This window comes from Polypterus senegalus, chromosome 2, assembly GCF_016835505.1.
Source record: "Polypterus senegalus isolate Bchr_013 chromosome 2, ASM1683550v1, whole genome shotgun sequence".
In the NCBI taxonomy this organism is placed as follows: domain Eukaryota; kingdom Metazoa; phylum Chordata; class Cladistia; order Polypteriformes; family Polypteridae; genus Polypterus; species Polypterus senegalus.
Window position 1 is genome coordinate 194769168 of NC_053155.1, and position 22070 is coordinate 194791237.

At 34.2% G+C, this 22070-nt stretch overlaps 1 protein-coding gene across 11 annotated transcripts in view; it reads right to left on the reverse strand.

Annotated features, from left to right (window-relative positions):
- caska (calcium/calmodulin-dependent serine protein kinase a) overlaps positions 1-22070 on the reverse strand; it is a 509789-nt gene that overhangs the window by 135151 nt on the left and 352568 nt on the right. For 7 of the 11 annotated variants that reach the window (XM_039745129.1, XM_039745125.1, XM_039745123.1 and 4 more), the window contains exons 11-12: positions 10792-10809; positions 841-962 (exon numbers count right to left, since the gene is read on the reverse strand). In XM_039745129.1, coding sequence (XP_039601063.1) covers positions 841-962; positions 10792-10809 — 140 coding nt within the window. The remainder of the gene's footprint in view (positions 1-840; positions 963-10791; positions 10810-22070) is intronic. The other 4 variants (XM_039745124.1, XM_039745131.1, XM_039745134.1 and 1 more) reach the window with 1 other exon arrangement.

Sequence of the window (22070 nt, forward strand, 5' to 3'; positions counted from 1 at the left end):
AGGCGCTGATGTCGAAGCAAAAGTGCATACACTTGAGGAGCCCCAATTAAGGTGAAACACATGTGGTGTACACTTTGTATAATTTGGCAGGTACTACATAATATAAATACAGTATATATAAGAAAATAAAATAAAAACAAGAACATCAAACAAATTTCTCTCTCAAAAGAAATGGAGACATATAAACATTATCTTCAAACTATCAAATCTTCACGCAGAATTAGAATATACAAAATATTAGCAATCAGAAAATGATAACAGCAAAATACCACAAAAACACATGGTCTACTCATGCAAACACCCACTCTCAAGCAGTGTTAATTTACAATCTCCTATTCACTTAATATTCACTCTGAGCATCTTGTGGGTACAAAAGGAAAACCTGAGTATCCAGGTGAAAACTCATACAGATACAGGGACAATATGCAAACTCCAAATGGAAAATGACTAGGTGCAGGATTTGAACCCCTGATGCAGTGTCTATGAAGTAATAAGAATTTACTACATATAGATAACAAAACAAAAATATTTTACTTTACACATGCAGCAAAATGTTATTTTTTAAATACCTCCTTGGTCTAGTCTGAATTTCATACCACTCTGACTTATTACCAGCTCCATCTATTACATTACATATTTAGGAATATCACCTTTAATAAATTGCTACTTACATCACATTGCTAACAAGCCAACAAGCAAAGAATCAAGCACGAAGGAATAAAGACAATGACTTGTGAAACAAAAGCTAAAATTTTAAAGAGCTTCTTTTAGAAATCTTTTAAAGAGTTATAAAGGGTGACATCTGAAGAGAAAAGAAAGAAACAACCATGATTGACTTACATCAAGTAGAGTGTGGAGGTGCTGATCCTGGAAGACACTATGCAGAAAGTCCAGGTCCTTCTCGCTACAGTCTGTCAGAGCATGGATCTCTTCTAGGCTGTCTAGCACCTGTGAAACAGCCCCTGAGAGTGGACAAATACAAAAAGCATTCACTGACTGTTACTAAACAGTAGCCACATAAATAAGAATGACCTCTGACTGGTATTTGTGCTTTTATCTGTGTGTGACTGCACCTGTAGCAAACTTAAATATTTCTCTAACAAAAAAGTAAATAAGGGGTCTCTTATATTCCTTGTGAAACTGACATACCTATTTAAAAATAAAAATTGTTTTGCCTTTGCCTTTTTTGCCTTTCCTTATGAACCTGTGAAATTCACATTGAATAGCTTTGAAGAGTGCAAGTCAATTTTTTTTTCATGAAGTAAACAATATAATTAAAATAATCATTTTCAGAAAAGAGTACAAAATATCCTTGCAAAATGATATGCTTCATAAACAAATGAACAATTTCAAGGAATTTTAGCATAAAACAGATATTACCATAAAATAACAGAGAATAAAGAAAGAAAATAAGAAATGGCTGTTAAACCTTACATGACAATAAATAGGCCTCCTAAAACATAATTTAAATAGGTATTCAATAGTTATAAGGATTGAAGATAAATTAATATCTACAAAGAAAGCAGAAAAATAGCAGATTTCTATTTGATTTACATACAGTGCCATTCCTCTATTATTGGCACCCCTTGTAAAAATTAGTAAGATGGGTTAGAGAAAAATCACTGTTTGTTAAAGAACTGTCATCTTGCACTGAAAAAATGAGAAACATCTGACTTTTAATTGAAACAAGTTAATTCAAAGAATAACAAAGCCATCAGCAAGAGATTAATATTTTTTTAACAAAAATACATTCTTACAAATTTTTACAAGGAGTGCTAAGTAGTTATTTACTAAATAGTAGTTATATACTTAACTACAACATGAAAAAAACTATGTCTAGTTAATGGAGGTATTTATGCCAGATGATTATTTACTTAACCTTAGATGTTTCATTTGCAACTCTTGAATGATCACATAGGTTGTGGTTGTAAAATCTACTGTATTGTTCTTAATGGCTTAACCTTTGAACCAATGCCTTGCTAATTGACAAGTTTTCTGACCACAGTTACACGAAGCATGTTCATAAAGAAAAACACATACACATTGTTAATAGGGGAGAGATGGAATCCAGCAAGATGTGACATGAGAAACTGAAAAGTTCTAGCTAGAAGTCCGAGTAAAACCAGAGCAAGATAAACAATCAAAAACAGTCATTTCCGTTTGAGCAGTTCTGTAGACAAAGTACAGTAAGTTTTGGTAGAAGAGAAAAAAATCCTCATCAAAATTTATGCTTTGTCCCTTTTAAAGGGAGCAAACAACAATGTATTGTGTATACCATCTGATCAAGGCACCATGAAGTCCCTGCATTGATGGACTGAAGGCAGTACCCCAGATGTCCACATGACCATCATCATCAAATTCTTTCATGTGAAGTCTGAAAACCATGAGGACTGATTTAGATCATTCTCTTGGCCAGATGACCTTTCTTCATTCTTTGTTACTTAGTATTGCCTAATCTTATTTTTGTTTCATATAAACTTTTCTTTCTTCATCTTGTAAAATCACTTTGAGCTGTATCATTTGTATGAAAATGTGCTATACAAATAAATGTTGTTGTTGTAAAGTACTATTTTAGTGGAATCAAGGGGCTTATAAGACAACTACATTTACTGTAGTACCTTGAGGCTTAAACTACATGTAGATTAATCAATTTTTCTGTAAGATAACAAAAATGTATATAATAGCTTGTAGAAAATAAAATCCACATACCTATATAGTGATTGAAACTGTGCAATTATTGTATATTAAATATTTTTCAGCCAATAAAATATGCTCTGGTTGCTTATTATCTTAAATACACATATGAATAAAATATCATATCCAAGACAGTCTCTAAAGTGACACTACAAAAGAGCGCTAACTTTTCAACAAATGAAAAAAAAAAGTCCATGGTGAGTGGAAATCAAAAATCTTCCCCTCTTTCCAAACAAACAGTCTGAGTAATCAAAATGTTAAGGTAAGAAAATTGCCATGATTTATTTAAATCTATAAAAAGACTATGTGTAATATATGTATGATGCCTTACTTGAAATATTAATTTCTCTGTTGACCCCAATATTATAAGAGCACAGGACAACAGAAAGATTATAAATGTCCTTTAAGGCCTGATGAGATATATATTAGATCAAGCAGCATCTACTCTTCAAAATATTTCCTCAATATTTTCGCAATTAACACTTCTAAAACAAATGAGGCAGAAAGTGAGAGATTATCAATGCGTTGCTGGAACACTGTGCTTTGTCAAACTACACTCAGAAATCACTCCTGATGCAAGTTAAATAATCATCTGCATAGACTCCAATTATACGGGCCATTGTTCCATTCTTGAATACCCCTGATGATAGCATATGTGTCAAACTAAGGGCTCCATAATGAGGGCAAAAAACAAAAGGTGTAAGTGGGCAAATCTGCCTTGTTTCATTTGGAAAAAGGTGATTGATAATAATAAGTCCTCTGTAAAAGCTCTAGCTAAAGTTTTTTGAATACAGGACCAAGACAGAATGACTTACATGAATCTCAGACTTAAATTAATGCAAAACATCTGACAAATATAACCAGTGAACTCAGGAAAATGACATTAAGACCTAATACAATAGTAGCAGCAGATTTAAAACTATGAGCCACTTGATTCAGACCCAATAACTTTTGCTTCTAAAAATCCCAATCAGCAACTAGCACAGTTTAATTTTTTTGTGTACAGTATTTTAAGTCCCCTAAACATTTTGGTATTGGCCTTTCTAATGTTCCTGTTTGCTTTCTTTGTTCTTCTACAATTCCAGCTACTTTTTTATCATGTGTACCTGGAAATGTCCTAAAGTTTCATCCTTTTGGCGAGCTCTGTAACAGTTTCATTCTTCAGTCCTCTCCTGTTATATTCCCCTTACTCTTTAAGTTTTCTTTCTTTTGGATCTTTTATCACTTTCTCTATCCTTTTCCCAACTCTTTTTCATTGATCTATTTTGCACAATCACTGCAAATGTAGTTTTAGTTTAGCTTTCTGGAAATCCTCTTTGTACAGCCTTATAGCTCTTGCTCATTCTGTTGATAGAATTAATGGTTCAACCAGCTCAAATTTTTCTAAGTGGCAATTTTATGTAGAAGTTGTTCTGATTAACTTGGAGAGGAATTCTGACTTGATCTCCACATATTTTTTTGTGCCACCCCATCATCTCTCCACTGTAATTCACTACTGCTACCTGAGGCTGGGCATGCTTTTATACAGTATGTATTGATGCTTTTATTGCCATGTCATTTTTGACTTCCTCTAATTAGTATTTGCATATTTATTTATTACAAATGTGATTAAAAAAGCCTCAACCTCAGAGATGGAGTATTAAGTGCAGATAATATGCAAATTATTTCCAATAAAAAATAAATAGCTTTTAACCATTTGAAATTCAACATTTTTTAGCCATGACCTGACATTTTGAGAGTAATAAATGTATTTTTCTTAGTTAATTTTAGCGCATTTATATCAGCAGTGATCAAGTTCATTAAGGTGCTTAATTGGAATTGATAATATATAAAAAAATGTATGCTGAGGTTCTAGAATATGTACTTAAGTATTGACTGCCTTTTTCAATTCACTTGTTTTTTCGTTAGAGGCCAACAGAATGAAAACACATCTTATATATGCCTTATGGAGACACCATAATGCAGCACTATTTGACACAGAGTCAGCATTAGTATGAATAAATTCTGAAAGTAACTGCTCAAACTACAAGTAGAAAGAAACTGTAGCATAAGCAAAACATTGTTGAGTATGTAAAGCCTACTGCTAGGTAGAATTGGGGATTCATCCAGTTCTTTATAATTGGAAAATAATCACACCAGTGGAAGATTACATTCCTTATAAAATTCATTTATCAACTAAAAACTAACTGAAATGAGAGTAAGTAGCATGCAAACACCTCTAAGCATCATACAGTTATTAATTTAGTCTTGTGTATAATTTACAACTATCATAACAGCCCTGACTTGCTTCCAAAGTTTAGACAGAAATATAAGTGGAGTACACATATTAACAACAGTATACAGTAAGCATTGTTATTAATATTACCAGAATAATAAAGCAGCCCATAGAAAATGTATTAATTTGTACATATAAAGAATCATTAAATGTCAAAATCTCTCTTTTCTTTTAAGCAGTCAGATAATAATAAAGATGTGTACATTTTTATAACTTGCTTTAACATTCTTAGTAAGATCATTTTCTACAATACATAAAATGTAACAACCAGTTGATAATGGAATCTCTAAAAGAGGGTATTATGCCCCATAACATTAATAAATAGTATCTTAAGATCCATACCCGGAATCACAACATTCACAGTAAAAAAAAAAATCATACTATAGAAGGCATTTGCTTCTATTCTGCTTCAAAAGAAACAGATGATGTCATAGAATATGAAGGAAAAGCTTAAAAGAACAAGGTGATCTGTGTTGGCTTCTGTGAGATGAGAATTTCAAAGCATCAAAAAAAAAAACCTCCAGCAATGCCATTTTTTAAATTTGCTTGTTTGATATGTAAAGAAATTGTTTGAATTACAATTATTTAGAAATATGTCCTTTTTTAACATGTTATTAAATTAGCTGCTTATAATGAACCAAAGGGCAGCACCAAGAATAAGAATACACAACCCAATCCAGTACCCAATTGTTTAATTATCAAGTTATTATGTTCCTTCTTCTAAATTTGATCACTTTTTGGCTTCCTGCGGCACCTGAGTGGTACAACATTCAGACTATAAGAAACTTCTACAAATTACATAAAATGTTCCTCCTCAGCCTCAGTAGTATGCAGTTTCATGTAAATGCTCAATTGATTCATGTCACAAAAATAACTGCAAACTCTGGGCTCCTTTGTTTTACTTTTTTAAGGAGAATATAGGATGAGTTTTAAGAAAGATTTACTGGAAAATCAAACAACGCACCTTACTCTTAAAATTGTATACTTTTAAACAAATTATTTACTGACAGCCATCTTTTATAGCATATTACGCTCCACATATTGTCATTTGACTTTATTGCTGCTTTCTTTATAGTGTCTGTTGCTCATTAGGCATGTGAGCACCTGCTGTAAAAGCATGGTTAAACGCTAATGTTATGAAAAAGAAAAGATAATTTAGGCCCACTAGATAATCATCTTTTCCAGGAAAGTGGGGGAACTCCATATATGAGGTAGGGATGCTAACTCTGGAAACAGTTGCTCATTATGCAGACAGGTACAAAAAAGTACAAGGAGAGGACAGAATCAGCATTCACACACTACAGTAGAGTACAGAAGAATAATCACTGTCTGCAGAGGATGCATCATTATGTTTCTGATCATTATAGTAGAGCACTTTAATTTGAATGCAAAATATTAAGCCACATGCATAAAAAACTCACATAAGACCAATATCTTCTTCCTAAAGACAATCTCTGTTAATTTATTAAATTACAATTTCGCTCTGTAACAATAATATGAACATTGCATATAGACATTAGTTCACAGAAAATCACAGAGGAAAATTTCTAAACTGTGATAACTAATTGGCAAGGTTTAATCCAAAAAAAGCCTGCAATGCTCAATATTAAACACCTTTTTAAACTGTATAAAAATATGATTTCACTGTCAAACAGCAACTGTATAATAAGTATTTTTTTTCCTTTCATGTCCTTGTTACTACCATCTAAATGCTTTAAATGTAATATTCTGTGTATATAAAAAGATGCTAAAGTATCTAAAATTTTAAATCTTAATAAATTAAATTGACTATTCATAATACAGACAAACCCACTTAAAATTTCCTAAGTTTATGGACAACATAATGAAGTTGTTTAGTTTTTATCTTTTTCACCCATAAGAGTAAACAGCATTACAAAAATAAAGCAGAATGTTACTATTCAATAATAAAGGCTACCTTTAGATGACATGTTATGAGTAACAACCTGGAAATTTTCCCCATATCTGATGATACTATTCACATTCATTTTAAAAATATCTTATCTTGGGCTGTATATCTAGTGTCAATCTTGCACGTTTCTGGAAAGAAACCAGAAACTATTATCAACGTCCCTTTAGAACCTTAGTTGAAAATAGAAAAGTTACTATTATTCCCTAAATTGCTGGAATTCAATGCATGCTTTTCAGTCCACCATGTGTGCTTTGGTTATTAGTTTGCAGCACCTGCCCTAACCCTGATCTTTTTTGCATACAATGCTGCCTAGTGCCATAATAAGTGGGATCACTGGATATGTCTGTATTTAAAATACAGTGGACAGACATCATGCCCTTACTATACAAAAGTCTGGGTAATTTTAATAATAAACTAGGCACCATATGTATTGATATTATAGAAGGATTGAGTTGCGACTTTACAACCAGAAAAGAAACCCATAAGTCAAAAGTTTATAAGTTTGGTTTATAGCACTGTGTATAGCAATCAAATCAAGTACTCTGTAGCTTTAATTCTAACAACATAACCAAAGAAGATAAAGACTATACCTTTGCCTGTTTTAGATCATATTCACTTGTAAGCAACTGAATGCTACAGACACAAAGCTCATTTTAATTTGATTATGAAAAATGATTGTGCAACTGCTGTAATGAGCTTTTGTAGAGATTTGCTTAATGGTGCAAGGTAAATTGTAAATTCATAAAAATTATTTGTCAAAAGCTTTGAATAGAATAAAGAAAAAACAAATCTTAGCTTTATTATAATTCCAAAGATATAATCACATCTATTTAATTTGTACCCAAAGAACTGCAGGTAGCAAAAACCAAATGCATTCAAATACTGAAACCTAACAAAACAGAAGCTAGCTTGCAAAGAATATGTTGATTCATTTAAAATCCTTTACTTTTTGAATCAATTTTGATAGGAGATGTATCAAAATGCTTAAAATTAAAAACTGATGTTGGCGGCATAAACTCTGGAATAAAAAATTGATCAATTTTAGACAAGATAGTATTCTGTTTAAAAGGACTACAATCAGAAGAGACTATATCAGACCAAAAAAAAAAAAAGTGAGTTAAATAAGTTGAAGTAAAACAAACTGGGGAAGTCAAAAAGCAAAAATAACTAATACAATTTACAAAGAAAAAAAAAACAAAACACATGCATAGCTGGGAAGCAACTGATTTGAAATTCACTACATTTGCAGTGGATGTAGCCTGCAATTTTCTTAAGATTAAAGATGCAACTAAATCTTCTCTAAAAATCTACACAGACAAAGATTAAAAAGTTAAAATAAGTAAACAATAATCATTTCAAGCAGTTACAACAAATCATATCTCAGGTTTCTTATTAAAAATATAAGCCTATTCTGAGGAGAGATGCTGGTCAATCCTATTGAAAAGGAACATATCCATATTCTAAAGCTCATTTGTTACTGGGTTAAATGAATATTGTTTCCAATATAAAACTGCCTGCTCAAATTATTCATTAAGTTTAATAAACAAAGGATCTTGAGATATCTTATCAAACAATAGCTACAAAAACTGGTTCCTTCCTCTTTAATGAACAAGATTTTACAAACATGTATACATAAATGCTGGATTACTTTATTTTTACTGGCCATTCTCTGGTAGAAATGGTCACATATTTAAAATTTCGGTACTTATTTCAAGGTTGCATTTCACTGTCTCAAGTTATATCTAACTACTATATAAAAATTCCAAATTTTTTTTGTACAGTAGGTACTCTATAGTTAATTTAACTATTCTCACAACCAGAACTTTTGATCAAAATGACTGTGGTTTTCATTTGCAAATCTATCACTCTTTTTCACATTTCCGCTTGAAACATTTTTTATAAAACTAATAAATTGGAAAAACTGAAATGTCAACAATTTTTATATATTCATTTATTCTTTGTGGTATGTGAGTAAATGGCCTTTCACAGCTATTAGTGTTTTTAAATGTTTCTGTTTATTTTGAACAATGTAGTGGTGAAGATTTACCCATTACGCAAAATTGCTCAAGCCGTTGGGTGCAGTGCCAGAGAACAATTTCTAGGTCTTCCCACAGATGCTCGATAGGATAAAAGTCAGAACTGTGACTCAAAGATATAAATTTTCTTTATTTTAACACACTCTATTGCTCATTTTTCAGTAATAAAACTACCAGTAACAGCTGTTGAAAAGCATTCCAACAAAAATTTTACAAAAAGTATACATACACTGGAAAAATTCTTATATAGCTTGTGGTCCATGGCCGGCCATTTATCCCGGCCAATACCCCCAGGACGTCAGAGGGAGACCTCCCTGCGACATGGAGATGCCCCAAATTCCAGCAGGGCATCATGGACTATGGAGTTTTCCTGTAAAGCCCTGCTGGATAACGTCGGGACCACCAGGGGTCGCTCCAGGGAGAACCAGGGACTACTATTTGCCCTACACCCCGGAAGTACGTTCGAGTCACATGGACAGGAGGAATGACGTACTTCTGGGGTGAAGAAAAGGACTTTGTATCTGACCTGTAAGTGATAAGGAATCATGAACTGAAGGATGGGAAACGCTTCCAGGTCAGGAACTATAAAAGGACTCTGGGAATTCCCAGATGACGAGCTGAGCTGGGTGGAAGGGTGGCAACGTGTCTGGGAGTGGAGAATTATTGTTTATTAGTGATTTGTATTGCGATTTATGAATATAGTGGGGAGGAGAGTGCTTTGTGCACATTACTGGAAAATAAAGTCAAACTTTTGGACTCTTACTTCGTGTCTGACATCTTGGTCAAGGGTTCAAGGGAGCGATAGCGCCACCTATCTGTCACAAGCTAAACAATATAGTAATATAAGTTTAGAATATGAGGCAATACATTGTTATAATAGTTTTGGGGGCTTTTTCAAAAGTATTGTACATCTTCATCAAAGTGTCGACCCAAATATTAGCACCCAAAATTTTAACTTTATTTAGAACAACAAAACACTAATTTTCTTTTTTTTTTTTACTTAAAAATGAACCCAAGAAAAAAATTTCAATTGATCTAGATTTATTGTCTAAATATTTTACATTCTCTTTTCCTTCTAATGACAACTGGTTTTGTTTATTTTTTAAACATAGACCATTTCTGTTTCCATTTCCACCGAATATGGAAATGTCTTTCTCCACATTTATGTCTCCTTACACTGTACCTTCTATTCTATTCTTTGTGAATTTCAATTAAAAAAGTACAAAATGCTTGGTGAACAACAACTACATAATGCAGCATCAATGCACTTGAAAAAAAGTTACATGTAATACTGAAAAGACAATTTTGAAGACACACGCAGCAGCTGGTTTTCAAATACAAAATTTTTAACTGTTTAAAATAAGTCACACAAGTCATATTAAATTATCAACATAAATGTAATTTTCTGTGATATACTCTAAAACAAAACAAAATATTGAGGAGGAATATAAATACACATTGCAGTCTGCTCACCTGTTGTGGCATAACACAAATTCAGATTAAGAAAATAGCATGTCACACAAATGTCAAGCATGCAAAACAAACATTCATGTAAATATACAAATACAAATGTGTAGAGCATGGAGTACAGTAATCAAGTGAAAAGAAAAATGTAATCTTTTTAATACTGCCTTATCTTAACTTTTATCATGTTCAAATACATTTAGGTTTTTGTTAACAACTTTATATTTATATTTGGCACTTCTCAGAAATATAATACCATGACAAATGAAAGTGGAAAATAAATGACTGTATAGGATAAGGCAGTAATATTTGTTGAGAAAATTAAATGAGTTTGATAATAGAAGATGCATACACTTAGATCCAAACTGAGAAGTAACAAGGTTGATACCTACTTTCTGCAGCTAGTAGTCCTAGAAGGAGGGCAGCATTAGGATAAACAACAGACATTAACACATTTGCAAAAAAGAAAATTAATCTAGTCACAATGAGGGAAGAAACAAAGCTAACTGTTCATAACAAATCTATGTTTAAGATAAAGCTTCCATTCATTCTACTACATTTTACATACAATTAACAAAATAAGTTAAAAAATATGATACATGGGAGGAAGAATATTATGAAACAGCAAGTGAAGTGCTTAACAATAACAAGGTGTCTAAACTTGTTAGTTTACAAAATTACATTCGGCTGTAATATCTATTTACACCATCATTCATTCTTTCTAACAAATATAAAAACTGGCAGTGACAGTACTGTCAGGAAGCTGCAGGCAATGTGCAAACTTGCTAATAAAGAAACAAAATAAAAATGTACTAGGTTTATTTTTGAAAATGTTATGTTTGCTAAGATGAAACAGTAAACCATAAGCATAATCATCCCTTTAATCACTAAGTATTTAACTTGATATTAAGCAATTTTAGTAAAGCATTGGTATATAACCAGTATGTACATTATGAAAACAAAACTTAACCATACATTCAAAAGGGAAGAAATGGCTAAGAAGTGAAAGATCTCATATCATTCAACAGTACAAGCACATGGTATAAGATAAGCTGTTTGCTACAGAAGAAAGTATTTTTCTCAAAGTTAGGAAAATGGCTTTAAACACACCTCACATTTGTCAACAGAGAGAACTGTCAGCTATACAGTAGTATAATATATAACTGAAATATACCATTAATATTAAAATATTAACATCAACCTGTTTACTTTCAGTTTTTTGCAAGAGGTTGAATACAGTTTAACATATTTTGAATAATCTCGTGAGGTATTTCATGTTCTAAGTAAAAACAAAATACAAGTTCTATGCATTTCAGGATGTGTTTCAAAACTCTAGACACTTGCACTTTCTCTTTGCATACTTAAGGTGACATATTTTCAAGTGTAAAATTGAAAACTCAAGAACGCAAGGTTGCACAGGCATACAAAAACATTTCTTGAATATACTGTATGTCTAACACTAGTCATACTCAGCATAACTCAGGGACAATTACATATAATCTTCGATACGTCCAATCCCTCAGCAATTTTCCCACATACAAACACCTGGAGGGCAGACATGATCATTACATGTATTTTTATGCAAATCACATATAAATTTGGTATTTAATATATTATACCATTTATTTAGCTGTCATAGTTAATTATGTTTAAAGGTCAATGCTGCTATTTATTGTTTAACCTTTACAGATCTTCAACTGGTAACAAAATAAGTATAAATCTGCAAAAGATGTGTAGAATATTAACTTCTAACAGGCGATAAATGCTGCAGTATGCAGTCCAAAGTCCCTGATGTTATTGCGTGGATATGCAAATAATATGTACAAAGCAAAATTTTTCCTAAATTTAAGTTAATTAAGTAAACAAAATAAAGTTTGTTCAATCGATTTATGTATCTACAAAAGATGAAATGTGGCATCTTATTGCTATAAACTCAATGAAATAATCAAAAGAATATAATATAATGAACAGTGTTTTTATATTCTCAGTTTACCATTAGATGCTAAAGCAAAGAATGATGATAGTGAAACAAACATATATACTCATATTTCAGCATATACCTTAATTGAACTGATATTTTTGGATTAAATAAAGCAATAACAGATAATGACTATATATAAAAGTATATCTTGCATAACAGTTGCTGAAGGATGATTTCAGCTTCACTATAAATTTATATTTCCTGTTTCTGTTACATGTGCTTTGTTATACTTAAATGTAAAATTCATATTAATATTAATCACCTAAGAAGGTAGTTTTGTTTTGCTTTTTTGAAAACAAATTGTTCATAGGATTGGCAAAAATTTATTTTAATGTCAATGCTCAGTAAATATTCTTGATTGGTTTTGCTGATGCTATTTTTCACTTAAAATCTTAAGGCAGTTTTGAAGGATCTACTGTGAAATATTTAATCTACATGTAAATAAAAGAAAAAAAAAAAGAAAACAAAAAGTAAAAATCATTCAGGGGTGCTATTACCGAAAAGATTAGAAATTAACAATTGAATTTACAATGCACATACATAAAGTATAAACTAATTTTTCATGCATTTCTGAAAACCCTTCTTAAGCAGCCACTTTGGAACTGACCATAAAGTACTACTACTACTACTACTACTACTACTACTACTACAGTACTTAAGTTAACCCCGCCCCTGAAGACACCTACAAAAATGCATTACAAGTCGACTGAAAAAGAAGTTGCCTGGCAGTTCTATGATTATAAATTGATGCTTTAATACTCCTGTTAAATGAAGAAAATTGTGAAAGGTAATATGAAGTAAACATAAGATAATTTAATAACATAGGAGTATAAACAAGCACAAAGTCTAACAAATATTGCTTTTGAAACAAACACAAACAAGCCTTTTCTTTTAGATAACAACGGAGTTTTGTTGTTTACATAGGTAAACAGTGCCCTTTCCAACAGGAAGAATAAACAGCAAGTGAGATGATACAAGTAGGCCAAAGTGTTACATGCATGAAGTCTGCATGTTCTCTATCCCTGATACACTGGTTCCCTTAAACAGTACAAAGGCATGCAGGTTGGGTGAATTACCATTGCTAAATTAGCCCTACTCAAAATTTCACTTCAGGTTTAATAAAGTTTATCTAATCTAATTTATTCTGTACATAACCTGAGATGGACTTGTGCCCTGTTGTTAATGCTTAACAGGTATTTGCTAGGACTGGTTCCAGAATTCTTGTGACACTGTTCTGCATAAGCAGTTTAAGAAACTGGAGGGATAGATGGAAATAATAAAATGAAGAAAAAGACCCTGCACATCACAGTCTAATTTACTCTCTTTCGGACACATGGTCACTTCTTAAACAGACTGGTGGAAAATTGAAAATTATTTGTCTATCCTTAAATGAAGCAAATAAATTCATTTCTGGGCAGTGTATGATGATTTCAAATACTCCTTTGAGATCACTGAGTGTGTCCCAAGAATCCTAGATGGTATGAGTGCAACTGGTTTACGAAGGAAGGTGGAAACTCGCCTGATTAGATTGACGTCACTTTCAGTTACAAAACCCCTGTCTTCCCATAGGTGCATTACTTTATCTATCAAAGTTGTCATTCACTGATTTACAGCTCTTTGTTCTGGCTTGAATTTTGTGCCTTTCGGATAAAGACGTTTACATAGAGACCTCGGCAAAGATGTCAGCTCAACTCTGATTTACACCTTTGTTATCAGATAAGTACAGGCTGGTTCTGATATGAAGAGTTCAGTTAATTACTTGGGAATGCAAGCTGGGGAAAGTGGAAGCTGTAATGTCTATATTCCTGTTAAATCTACTTTCTCAATAGGTGTGGTGTGCCACTAAAGCCTAGCAATATGGGCTAAGCCCACTTTGTCCTACACAGTCCTTCCTTTTCCTTTCTTACCACTTATCCACATGACCAATTACAACACATAAAATGTCTGCATGAAAATAAAGCGAGCTGCAATCTTAGAACACTAATTCTTCAAAACCGAAATATAAATATCAAATTATACATTTCTAATTATTATAAGTATAAATTATTTATATGAAGTTAAGTATTTATCTATAAAACGTAACACAAATATTTTAATGCATTTGATCATGAAAATGAGGTAATCTCAACATATATCTTAGTATTTAAAATGTTCAGAGAGCTGCCATAATTCTCATTTAATTTATTATATGTGGCAATTGCTGTTCATGGCTATGGTCAGTGCAAAAGGCAGCCCATTTAAGAAGCAATTAGAGATTAATGACTAGGTCAGGGAATACGTACATTATGAAGGATTTAATATGCTACTGTATTTATGATGGAATTTCGGAAACACTCTTAAATTAACAATTGATCTTACGATGTAGTTTGCAATGTTCTTAGCATTACAATGCTTTCTGAAAAATGCACTCCAGATTGGTGAAAAATGTAAATATTTGAAAAGATGCATATATTTAACAAAAATGTAACTTTTTTTTTAATGATATGTGATAACAGGCTATCAGATAGTTGAAATATTAAGCAAAATTACTACTGAAATGCTTGAACACTTGACAAACAGTAAAAACCTACTAAATCTAATGATGCTCTGAAATGTACTGTATGGTCCTAATCTTGCTTGATGAAATTTTCAAAATTATAGCAGAATATGACAATGAGGGTTTAGAGAAAAAACAATAAATACTTGACTGCCAAAAGTTACTTACCCCAATGTTCACCTTATTTAACACTAGAATTACCAGAGCCTACGAAAAAACTCGTAATTCCGTCCCACCTTAAACTGCTTCTTAAATCCCTTCACACCTCTCCCAGCGCCTTTGTCTTCTAAATGTGCTGATAAAGAGAAGCTCGGAGCAGCCGGCTATTCCATCCCCCCACCAATTTAGAACGTGCACGAACTTCTCTCAGCTCATGCCTTGATTGAGTATCTGGGAGTGAAGTGGAGTTTTAGAGTGGAAATAATAGATCGTTGTTTGGAACACACGCATTTCATGTCTGTTCCGTTTCTACAGTAATCTGTGTCAACACATTGTTAAAACAGAAACGTTTTTTTATATTCTAGTAGTAGATGACAAAATGTAGGCATAAACTGTATAATGTATGAAGCCTGAAGTCCAAATAGCAAAGAAACATTTTCACAAGAATAACACAATTGCGCTTTTATTCAAAAATATAACTGCAGAAACAAAAAGCCGCCTAAACATGTGACATTGACACCATTTTACTGTAACTGCCTCCGTGGCTCAATAGACTCACCCCCCACTTGGGAATCAAGAGGTCACGAGTTCGATCCTGTGCTCCTCCGCTTTGAGAAGTAAACTGCTCTTAGTCTTACTGTTTTAAAATAAAAGCATACATTTGATTTCAGTATGTAACAGCCGGTGCAATTTATGATCCTTGTAAAGGCTAGCTTTTTTTTTTAATTCACTTTTCATTCTCTCAGTCGCGTTCAGAATCAATCCATACAACCCCATCTGACACGGCTGTTTTCACTAAAGACGCGCTATAGCTCTGCAGTGTACCACGATGCATACTAACGCCAAACACCCTCAACCCAGGAACATATATTGGTGTAAAAGTATAACAAAAGTGCACTTTTATTCAAGTGCACTTTTTCCATCGCCTTTTCCTGTAAGAAGCAATGTACACACTTCTCTCTATGCTGTGGTTTCTATTACACACCTGAAAGAAAGAGACAATACATGTGAAAATATCCAGCATACAGCAACATGCGAGGACTGGCAGGAACACTCAATAAAACTGAATAAAAAGAAAATCAAGTGACGGTGAGATACGAAGAAGGCAGCTTCGCCAGCGCTGTGTGTCAGAACCGGGGGCGTTAGTATGCATCGTGGTACAATGCAGAGCTATAGCGCGTCTGTATTCTGTTTCTTTTGTACTCCGGGCATGCAGAGGAGAGAATAGTAAAGAGCAGTAACCGGCGCTATATGCAATCATCAGACACTCCCCATCTGCCCGTTGTTTTGTTATACTTTTCAATACTTTTTATACTGCTCAAACGGGCATGCTCAAAAATACACGTAATGCCACGAAAAGTGCACGCAGACACTTCATTTCGCAAACAAAACAAGTGCACTTTTATTCAAAACTACCTGTATAACCAAGAAAAAGAAAGCAAGTTACAGTAGGCGATTGATACGACAGCTTGCATGGTGCAATGCTAAGAAGTGCAGATTTTCATTCCGTGCTATATAAAATCATCACATTCAAATATTAACAGTTCCCACACACCCAAGGACCGTCCTTCCTAGATTTACGACACGTGTACTTGTTGCCGTGTACACACCTCTCTGTGCTATGGTTTCTATTACACTGAATGAGCACCTGACACTGAACTTTCTTCCCTGGGGGAAGGTCCCGCATCAGAGAATTTCCAGTTCTTGCATAAATTCACACCCGATCTGACACTGTTCGTTTTCAAATAATATTGCATTAGTGCGATTATATTTTCACATGTATTGTCTCTTTCTTTCAGGTGTGTAATAGAAACCACAGCATAGAGAGAAGTGTGTACATTGCTTCTTACAGGAAAAGCGATGGAAAAAGTGCACTTGAATAAAAGTGCACTTTTGTTATACTTTTACACCAATATATGTTCCTGGGTTGAGGGTGTTTGGCGTTAGTATGCATCGTGGTACACTGCAGAGCTATAGCGCCTTTAGTGAAAACAGCCGTGTCAGATGGGGTTGTATGGATTGATTCTGAACGCGACTGAGAGAATGAAAAGTGAATTAAAAAAAAAGCTAGCCTTTACAAGGATCATAAATTGCACCGGCTGTTACATACTGAAATCAAATGTATGCTTTTATTTTAAAACAGTAAGACTAAGAGCAGTTTACTTCTCAAAGCGGAGGAGCACAGGATCGAACTCGTGACCTCTTGATTCCCAAGCGGGGGGTGAGTCTATTGAGCCACGGAGGCAGTTACAGTAAAATGGTGTCAATGTCACATGTTTAGGCGGCTTTTTGTTTCTGCAGTTATATTTTTGAATAAAAGCGCAATTGTGTTATTCTTGTGAAAATGTTTCTTTGCTATTTGGACTTCAGGCTTCATACATTATACAGTTTATGCCTACATTTTGTCATCTACTACTAGAATATAAAAAAACGTTTCTGTTTTAACAATGTGTTGACACAGATTACTGTAGAAACGGAACAGACATGAAATGCGTGTGTTCCAAACAACGATCTATTATTTCCACTCTAAAACTCCACTTCACTCCCAGATACTCAATCAAGGCATGAGCTGATAGAAGTTCGTGCACGTTCTAAATTGGTGGGGGGATGGAATAGCCGGCTGCTCGAGCTTCTCTTTATCAGCACATTTAGAAGACAAAGGGCGCTGGCGGAGAGGTATGAAGGTATTTAAGAAGCAGTTTAAGGTGGGACGGAATTACGAGTTTTTTCGTAGGCTCTGGTAATTCTAGTGTTAAAAGCTCAAAATGTCATTAACACAGACAGGCCTAAAAGTGAACTGGTGAACTCTTATCTTATTGTGTCATGCTTAATGGTTGAAATAAGAGTCAAGGCCCGTTTATACTTGATGCATCCGCATCACTGCAAGGATCTGTGTGACATACCTTTGATCACCAGTCCTGGCGCATAGACCCTTTACCATTGCTGACCGCATGCCTCCATAATTTTGTAACAGTGCATCCTAAGTGAGCCTGTTTGTGTCAGATGTACATGCGCTAGACAATAAAACATGTACTCATTAAAGTAAAAGTGGTGTAAAGTGTCACTACTTGTCCCTACACAACCTAACATTAAAAGCTAACTGTAACAGCCAAATACTCACAGATTCAGGGCAAGAATTTGCTTAGACTATGGTCAAAGATGAAAGTTTGTGCAGACAGAAATGGAAATATCCCAGGGATTTGATATGTAAAGTGAAAGTAAAAACACTGGGAGAAAAACCTTCGGATTCTGCAGCCATTCAGCATTGTGTGGTACCACCACTGGCAGTTCACTGTCAAAATGTTTATGAGATAAAGGGGATTATCAGATGATATGGTACTGTATATATCAGGTATACAAAATACTGTGCCTGCAGTCCTAACAGCACTAACAGAATTTCAAAAGATTTCTGGTCTCAGAATTAATTTGAACAAAAGTGTGCTCTTTTCCAGTGAATTCTCTAGCACACAATATTAGATTGGACACTTTCCCTTTAAACATCACAGATTAGTTTAAATACCTAGCGGTAAACATCACAAGTAAACATAAAGCTATTTATCAACAAAATTTTTCTGTCTGTATGAAAAAAATGAACAAAGACTTGCATAGATGGTCTACCCTTTATCTCACTTTAGCTGGAAGAATTAACATTGTTAAGATGAATATCCTTAAGTTTCTTTTTTATTTCGAAACATTCCAATATACATCAATAAATATTTTTTTAAGAAATTAGATTCAACCATAACCTTATTTATTTGGAATTCAGAACTTCCACATAATCAAAAAGGTGACCCTACAAAGACGCAAGTCAGAAGGTGGCATAGCTCTACCTAACTTTCAATTGTATTACTGGGCAGCAAATATACAAGCTATAAAAACCTGGTGTGGTCTATGGCTGGCTTGTCATCACGGCCAATACCCCCAGGCCGCCAGATGGAGCTCTTCCTGCAGCGTGGAGGTGCCCCGGATGCCAGCAGGGAATCATGGACTATGGAGTTTTCCCCTACAAACCTGCTGGATACCCCAGAGGCCAACAGAGGATGCTGCAGGGAGGCCCAGAGAGTAACATGTGCCCAATAACCCGGGAAGTACGTCATAGACAAAGAGACTGCGGAAGTGACGTGCTTCCAGGATGAAGAAGGACTTTTTATCTGACCCGGAAGTAATAAGGAATTATGAACTGAAGGACTGTGGGAACACTTCCAGGTCAGGAGATATAAAAGAATAAGAAAGACACCAGAGCGTCGAGCTGAGCTGGGTGGTAGGAGGGCAACGCGTCTGGGAGTCAGAGGAGTGTTTATTATTGTGATTATTGTGGAATTGAATGAGTATTGTGGAAGAGAGGGTGCTCTGTGCACTGTTGCAGAAGAATAAATTCAATATTTGGATTTTTACTTGGTGTCTGGAGTTTTGGACAGGGGTTCAAGGGAGCGTTAGTGCCTCCTATCTGCGACACTGGACATGGACACAAATAGATGAACATGCACAGGCTGGATCGAAAATAGAAACAAAATCCTGCAGTACTTCTTTATATTCCTTGCTTTGCACCCCAATAACTACAAGTCATTGCCAATATACTAACAACCCAATTGTGCTTCGCTCACTCAGAATATGGAACCAATGTAGGAAGTATTTTAAGATAGAGAAGCAAAATGTTTCCAGGGCAAGATCCAACCTGTAAATGTTGCAATCAAGTTCCAGCCTCATTGGGCCACATTTTTTGGGCCTGTGACAAATGAACATCATTCTGGACCAAAATCTTTAAATGCCTATCAGACAGCCTTGGTGTCACAATCCCTCTTAACCCATTAACAGCTGTGTTTGGGGTACTCCCAGTTGGACTTAAAGTGGAGAAAGACAAACAAACTGTAATTGACTTTTCCAACACTATTAGCACATAGACTTATCTTGCTCAACTGAAAGAATCCTAACTCTCCTCTTTTAAGTCAGTGGGTAATTGATGTTATACTCTATTTGAAACTGTAAAACTCATTCAGAGGATCTGTACAGAACTTTTTCAAAATTTGGCAGGATATAATCAATAACATTTTAGAATAAGCCTTTAACACTAGAATTACCAAAGCCTACGGAAAAACTCGTAGATTCTTCCCACCTTAAATCGCTTTGCACTTCTCCATCAGCGTCTTTTGTCCTGTAAATGTGTTGATAAGCAGCAAGCAGCCTGCTATCACATAGATTTACACCGGCTGTTACAGACTGTAATCAAATGTATGTTTTTATTCTAAAATCCTAAGAATAGGAGCAGCTCACTTCTCAAAATGGACTCGTCCGGGATCGAACCCATGGAGATGTGATTACCAGTCAACAGATGATACTGTTGCGCCACCGAAGCGGTCGTAGTAAATGCGTGTCAATGTCGCACCCTAATGCGGGTTCTTTTTCTGCAGTTTCATTCTTGAATAAAAGTGCACTTGTTCTGTTATATTTGTACCTTTTGTGAAAGTGTTTATTTGATATTTGGTAATCAGGCTTAACACATTATACACTTCATGTCTACATTTTGTCAATTATTACTAAAACATGAAAAACGTTTCTGTTCTAACGATGTGTCTACATAGATCGTTGTAGACATGGAACGCACATGAAATGCATGTGTTCCAAATAACGATATAGTATTTATAAAAGGTGTGATTTTTGCTTGACTTCTCACTCTATACAACTCCAAGAAACTGACACACAGGTAAACAGACTTGAGCTGAGAAAACTGTGCACCGGTGGGGGATGTGATAGCAGGCTGCTTGCTGCTTATCAAAACATTTACAGGACGATTAAGATGCTGATGGAAAGGTGAGAAGTGATTGAAGATGGGACAGATCAACGAGTTTTTTCGTAGACTCTGGTAATTCTAGTGGTAAAGCACTGAGGCAACAGATTCTCTCCCCCTTTTTTAAATTCTCCATTTATCTTTATTCACTTATTAATTCATTTATTTACTTATTTTTACTAGCTTTAAGTTTTACTCTGCAGGCTTAGCTCTCTTTCCCGGGGTGGGGGTTGATTTGTTTCGATTCTATTTTTGTAAAAATTGATTTATTTGTATGGAATGTTGTGTGATTTCAATAAAATCAATAAAATCAAAAAAGCTAAAAAGATAGAGAAGCTTCTATCTGTGGCACCTCTGCACAAGAACTACCTTTTTCCACCCTCTCAAACGCACACAGTTTTTAATGTCTGGAAAACATTGGGGATTAAATCACTTAGAGATTTGTACATAGACAACGTCTTTGCATCCAATGAACAATTACACTCAAAATTTTTCGGCAACACATTTCTTTCACTACCTTCAAATCAGAAACTTTGTTAAACAAAACCTGCCCAATTTTCCTCACCTCCTACCTACCTCTATGCCGGAAAAAATATTGATCAGCCTGGAGGACTCAGACAGCATCTCCGTAATATATAAAACCATTTTACAGTCCCGCACTTTCAAAGATCCAAGAGTACTTATTTTTACTAGCTTTAAGTTTTACTCTGCTGGCCTAGCTCTCTTTCTCATGGTGGGGGTTGATTTTGTTTTGAACCAAGTCTTGTAAAACGTGACTTATTTGTATAGAATGTTATTTGATTTTAATAAAATCCAAAAACACACACACACACATATATATATATATATATATATATATATATATATATATATATATATATATATATATATATATATATATATATGTAGTGCAGTGCCATGAAGCACTTGGACTATATACAGATGCATGACTGTATCTGCAGCTGTCTGTACCCAAGTATACAGTTAGGTCCATAAATATTTGGACAGAAACAACTTTTTTCTAATTTTGGTTCTGTACATTACCACAATGAATTTTAAATGAAACAACTCAGATGCAGTTGAAGTGCAGACTTTCAGCTTTAATTCAGTGGGTTGAACAAAACGATTGCATAAAAATGTGATGCAACTAAAGCAATTTTTTAAGACAATCCCTTCATTTCAGGGGCTCAAAAGTAATTGGACAATTGAC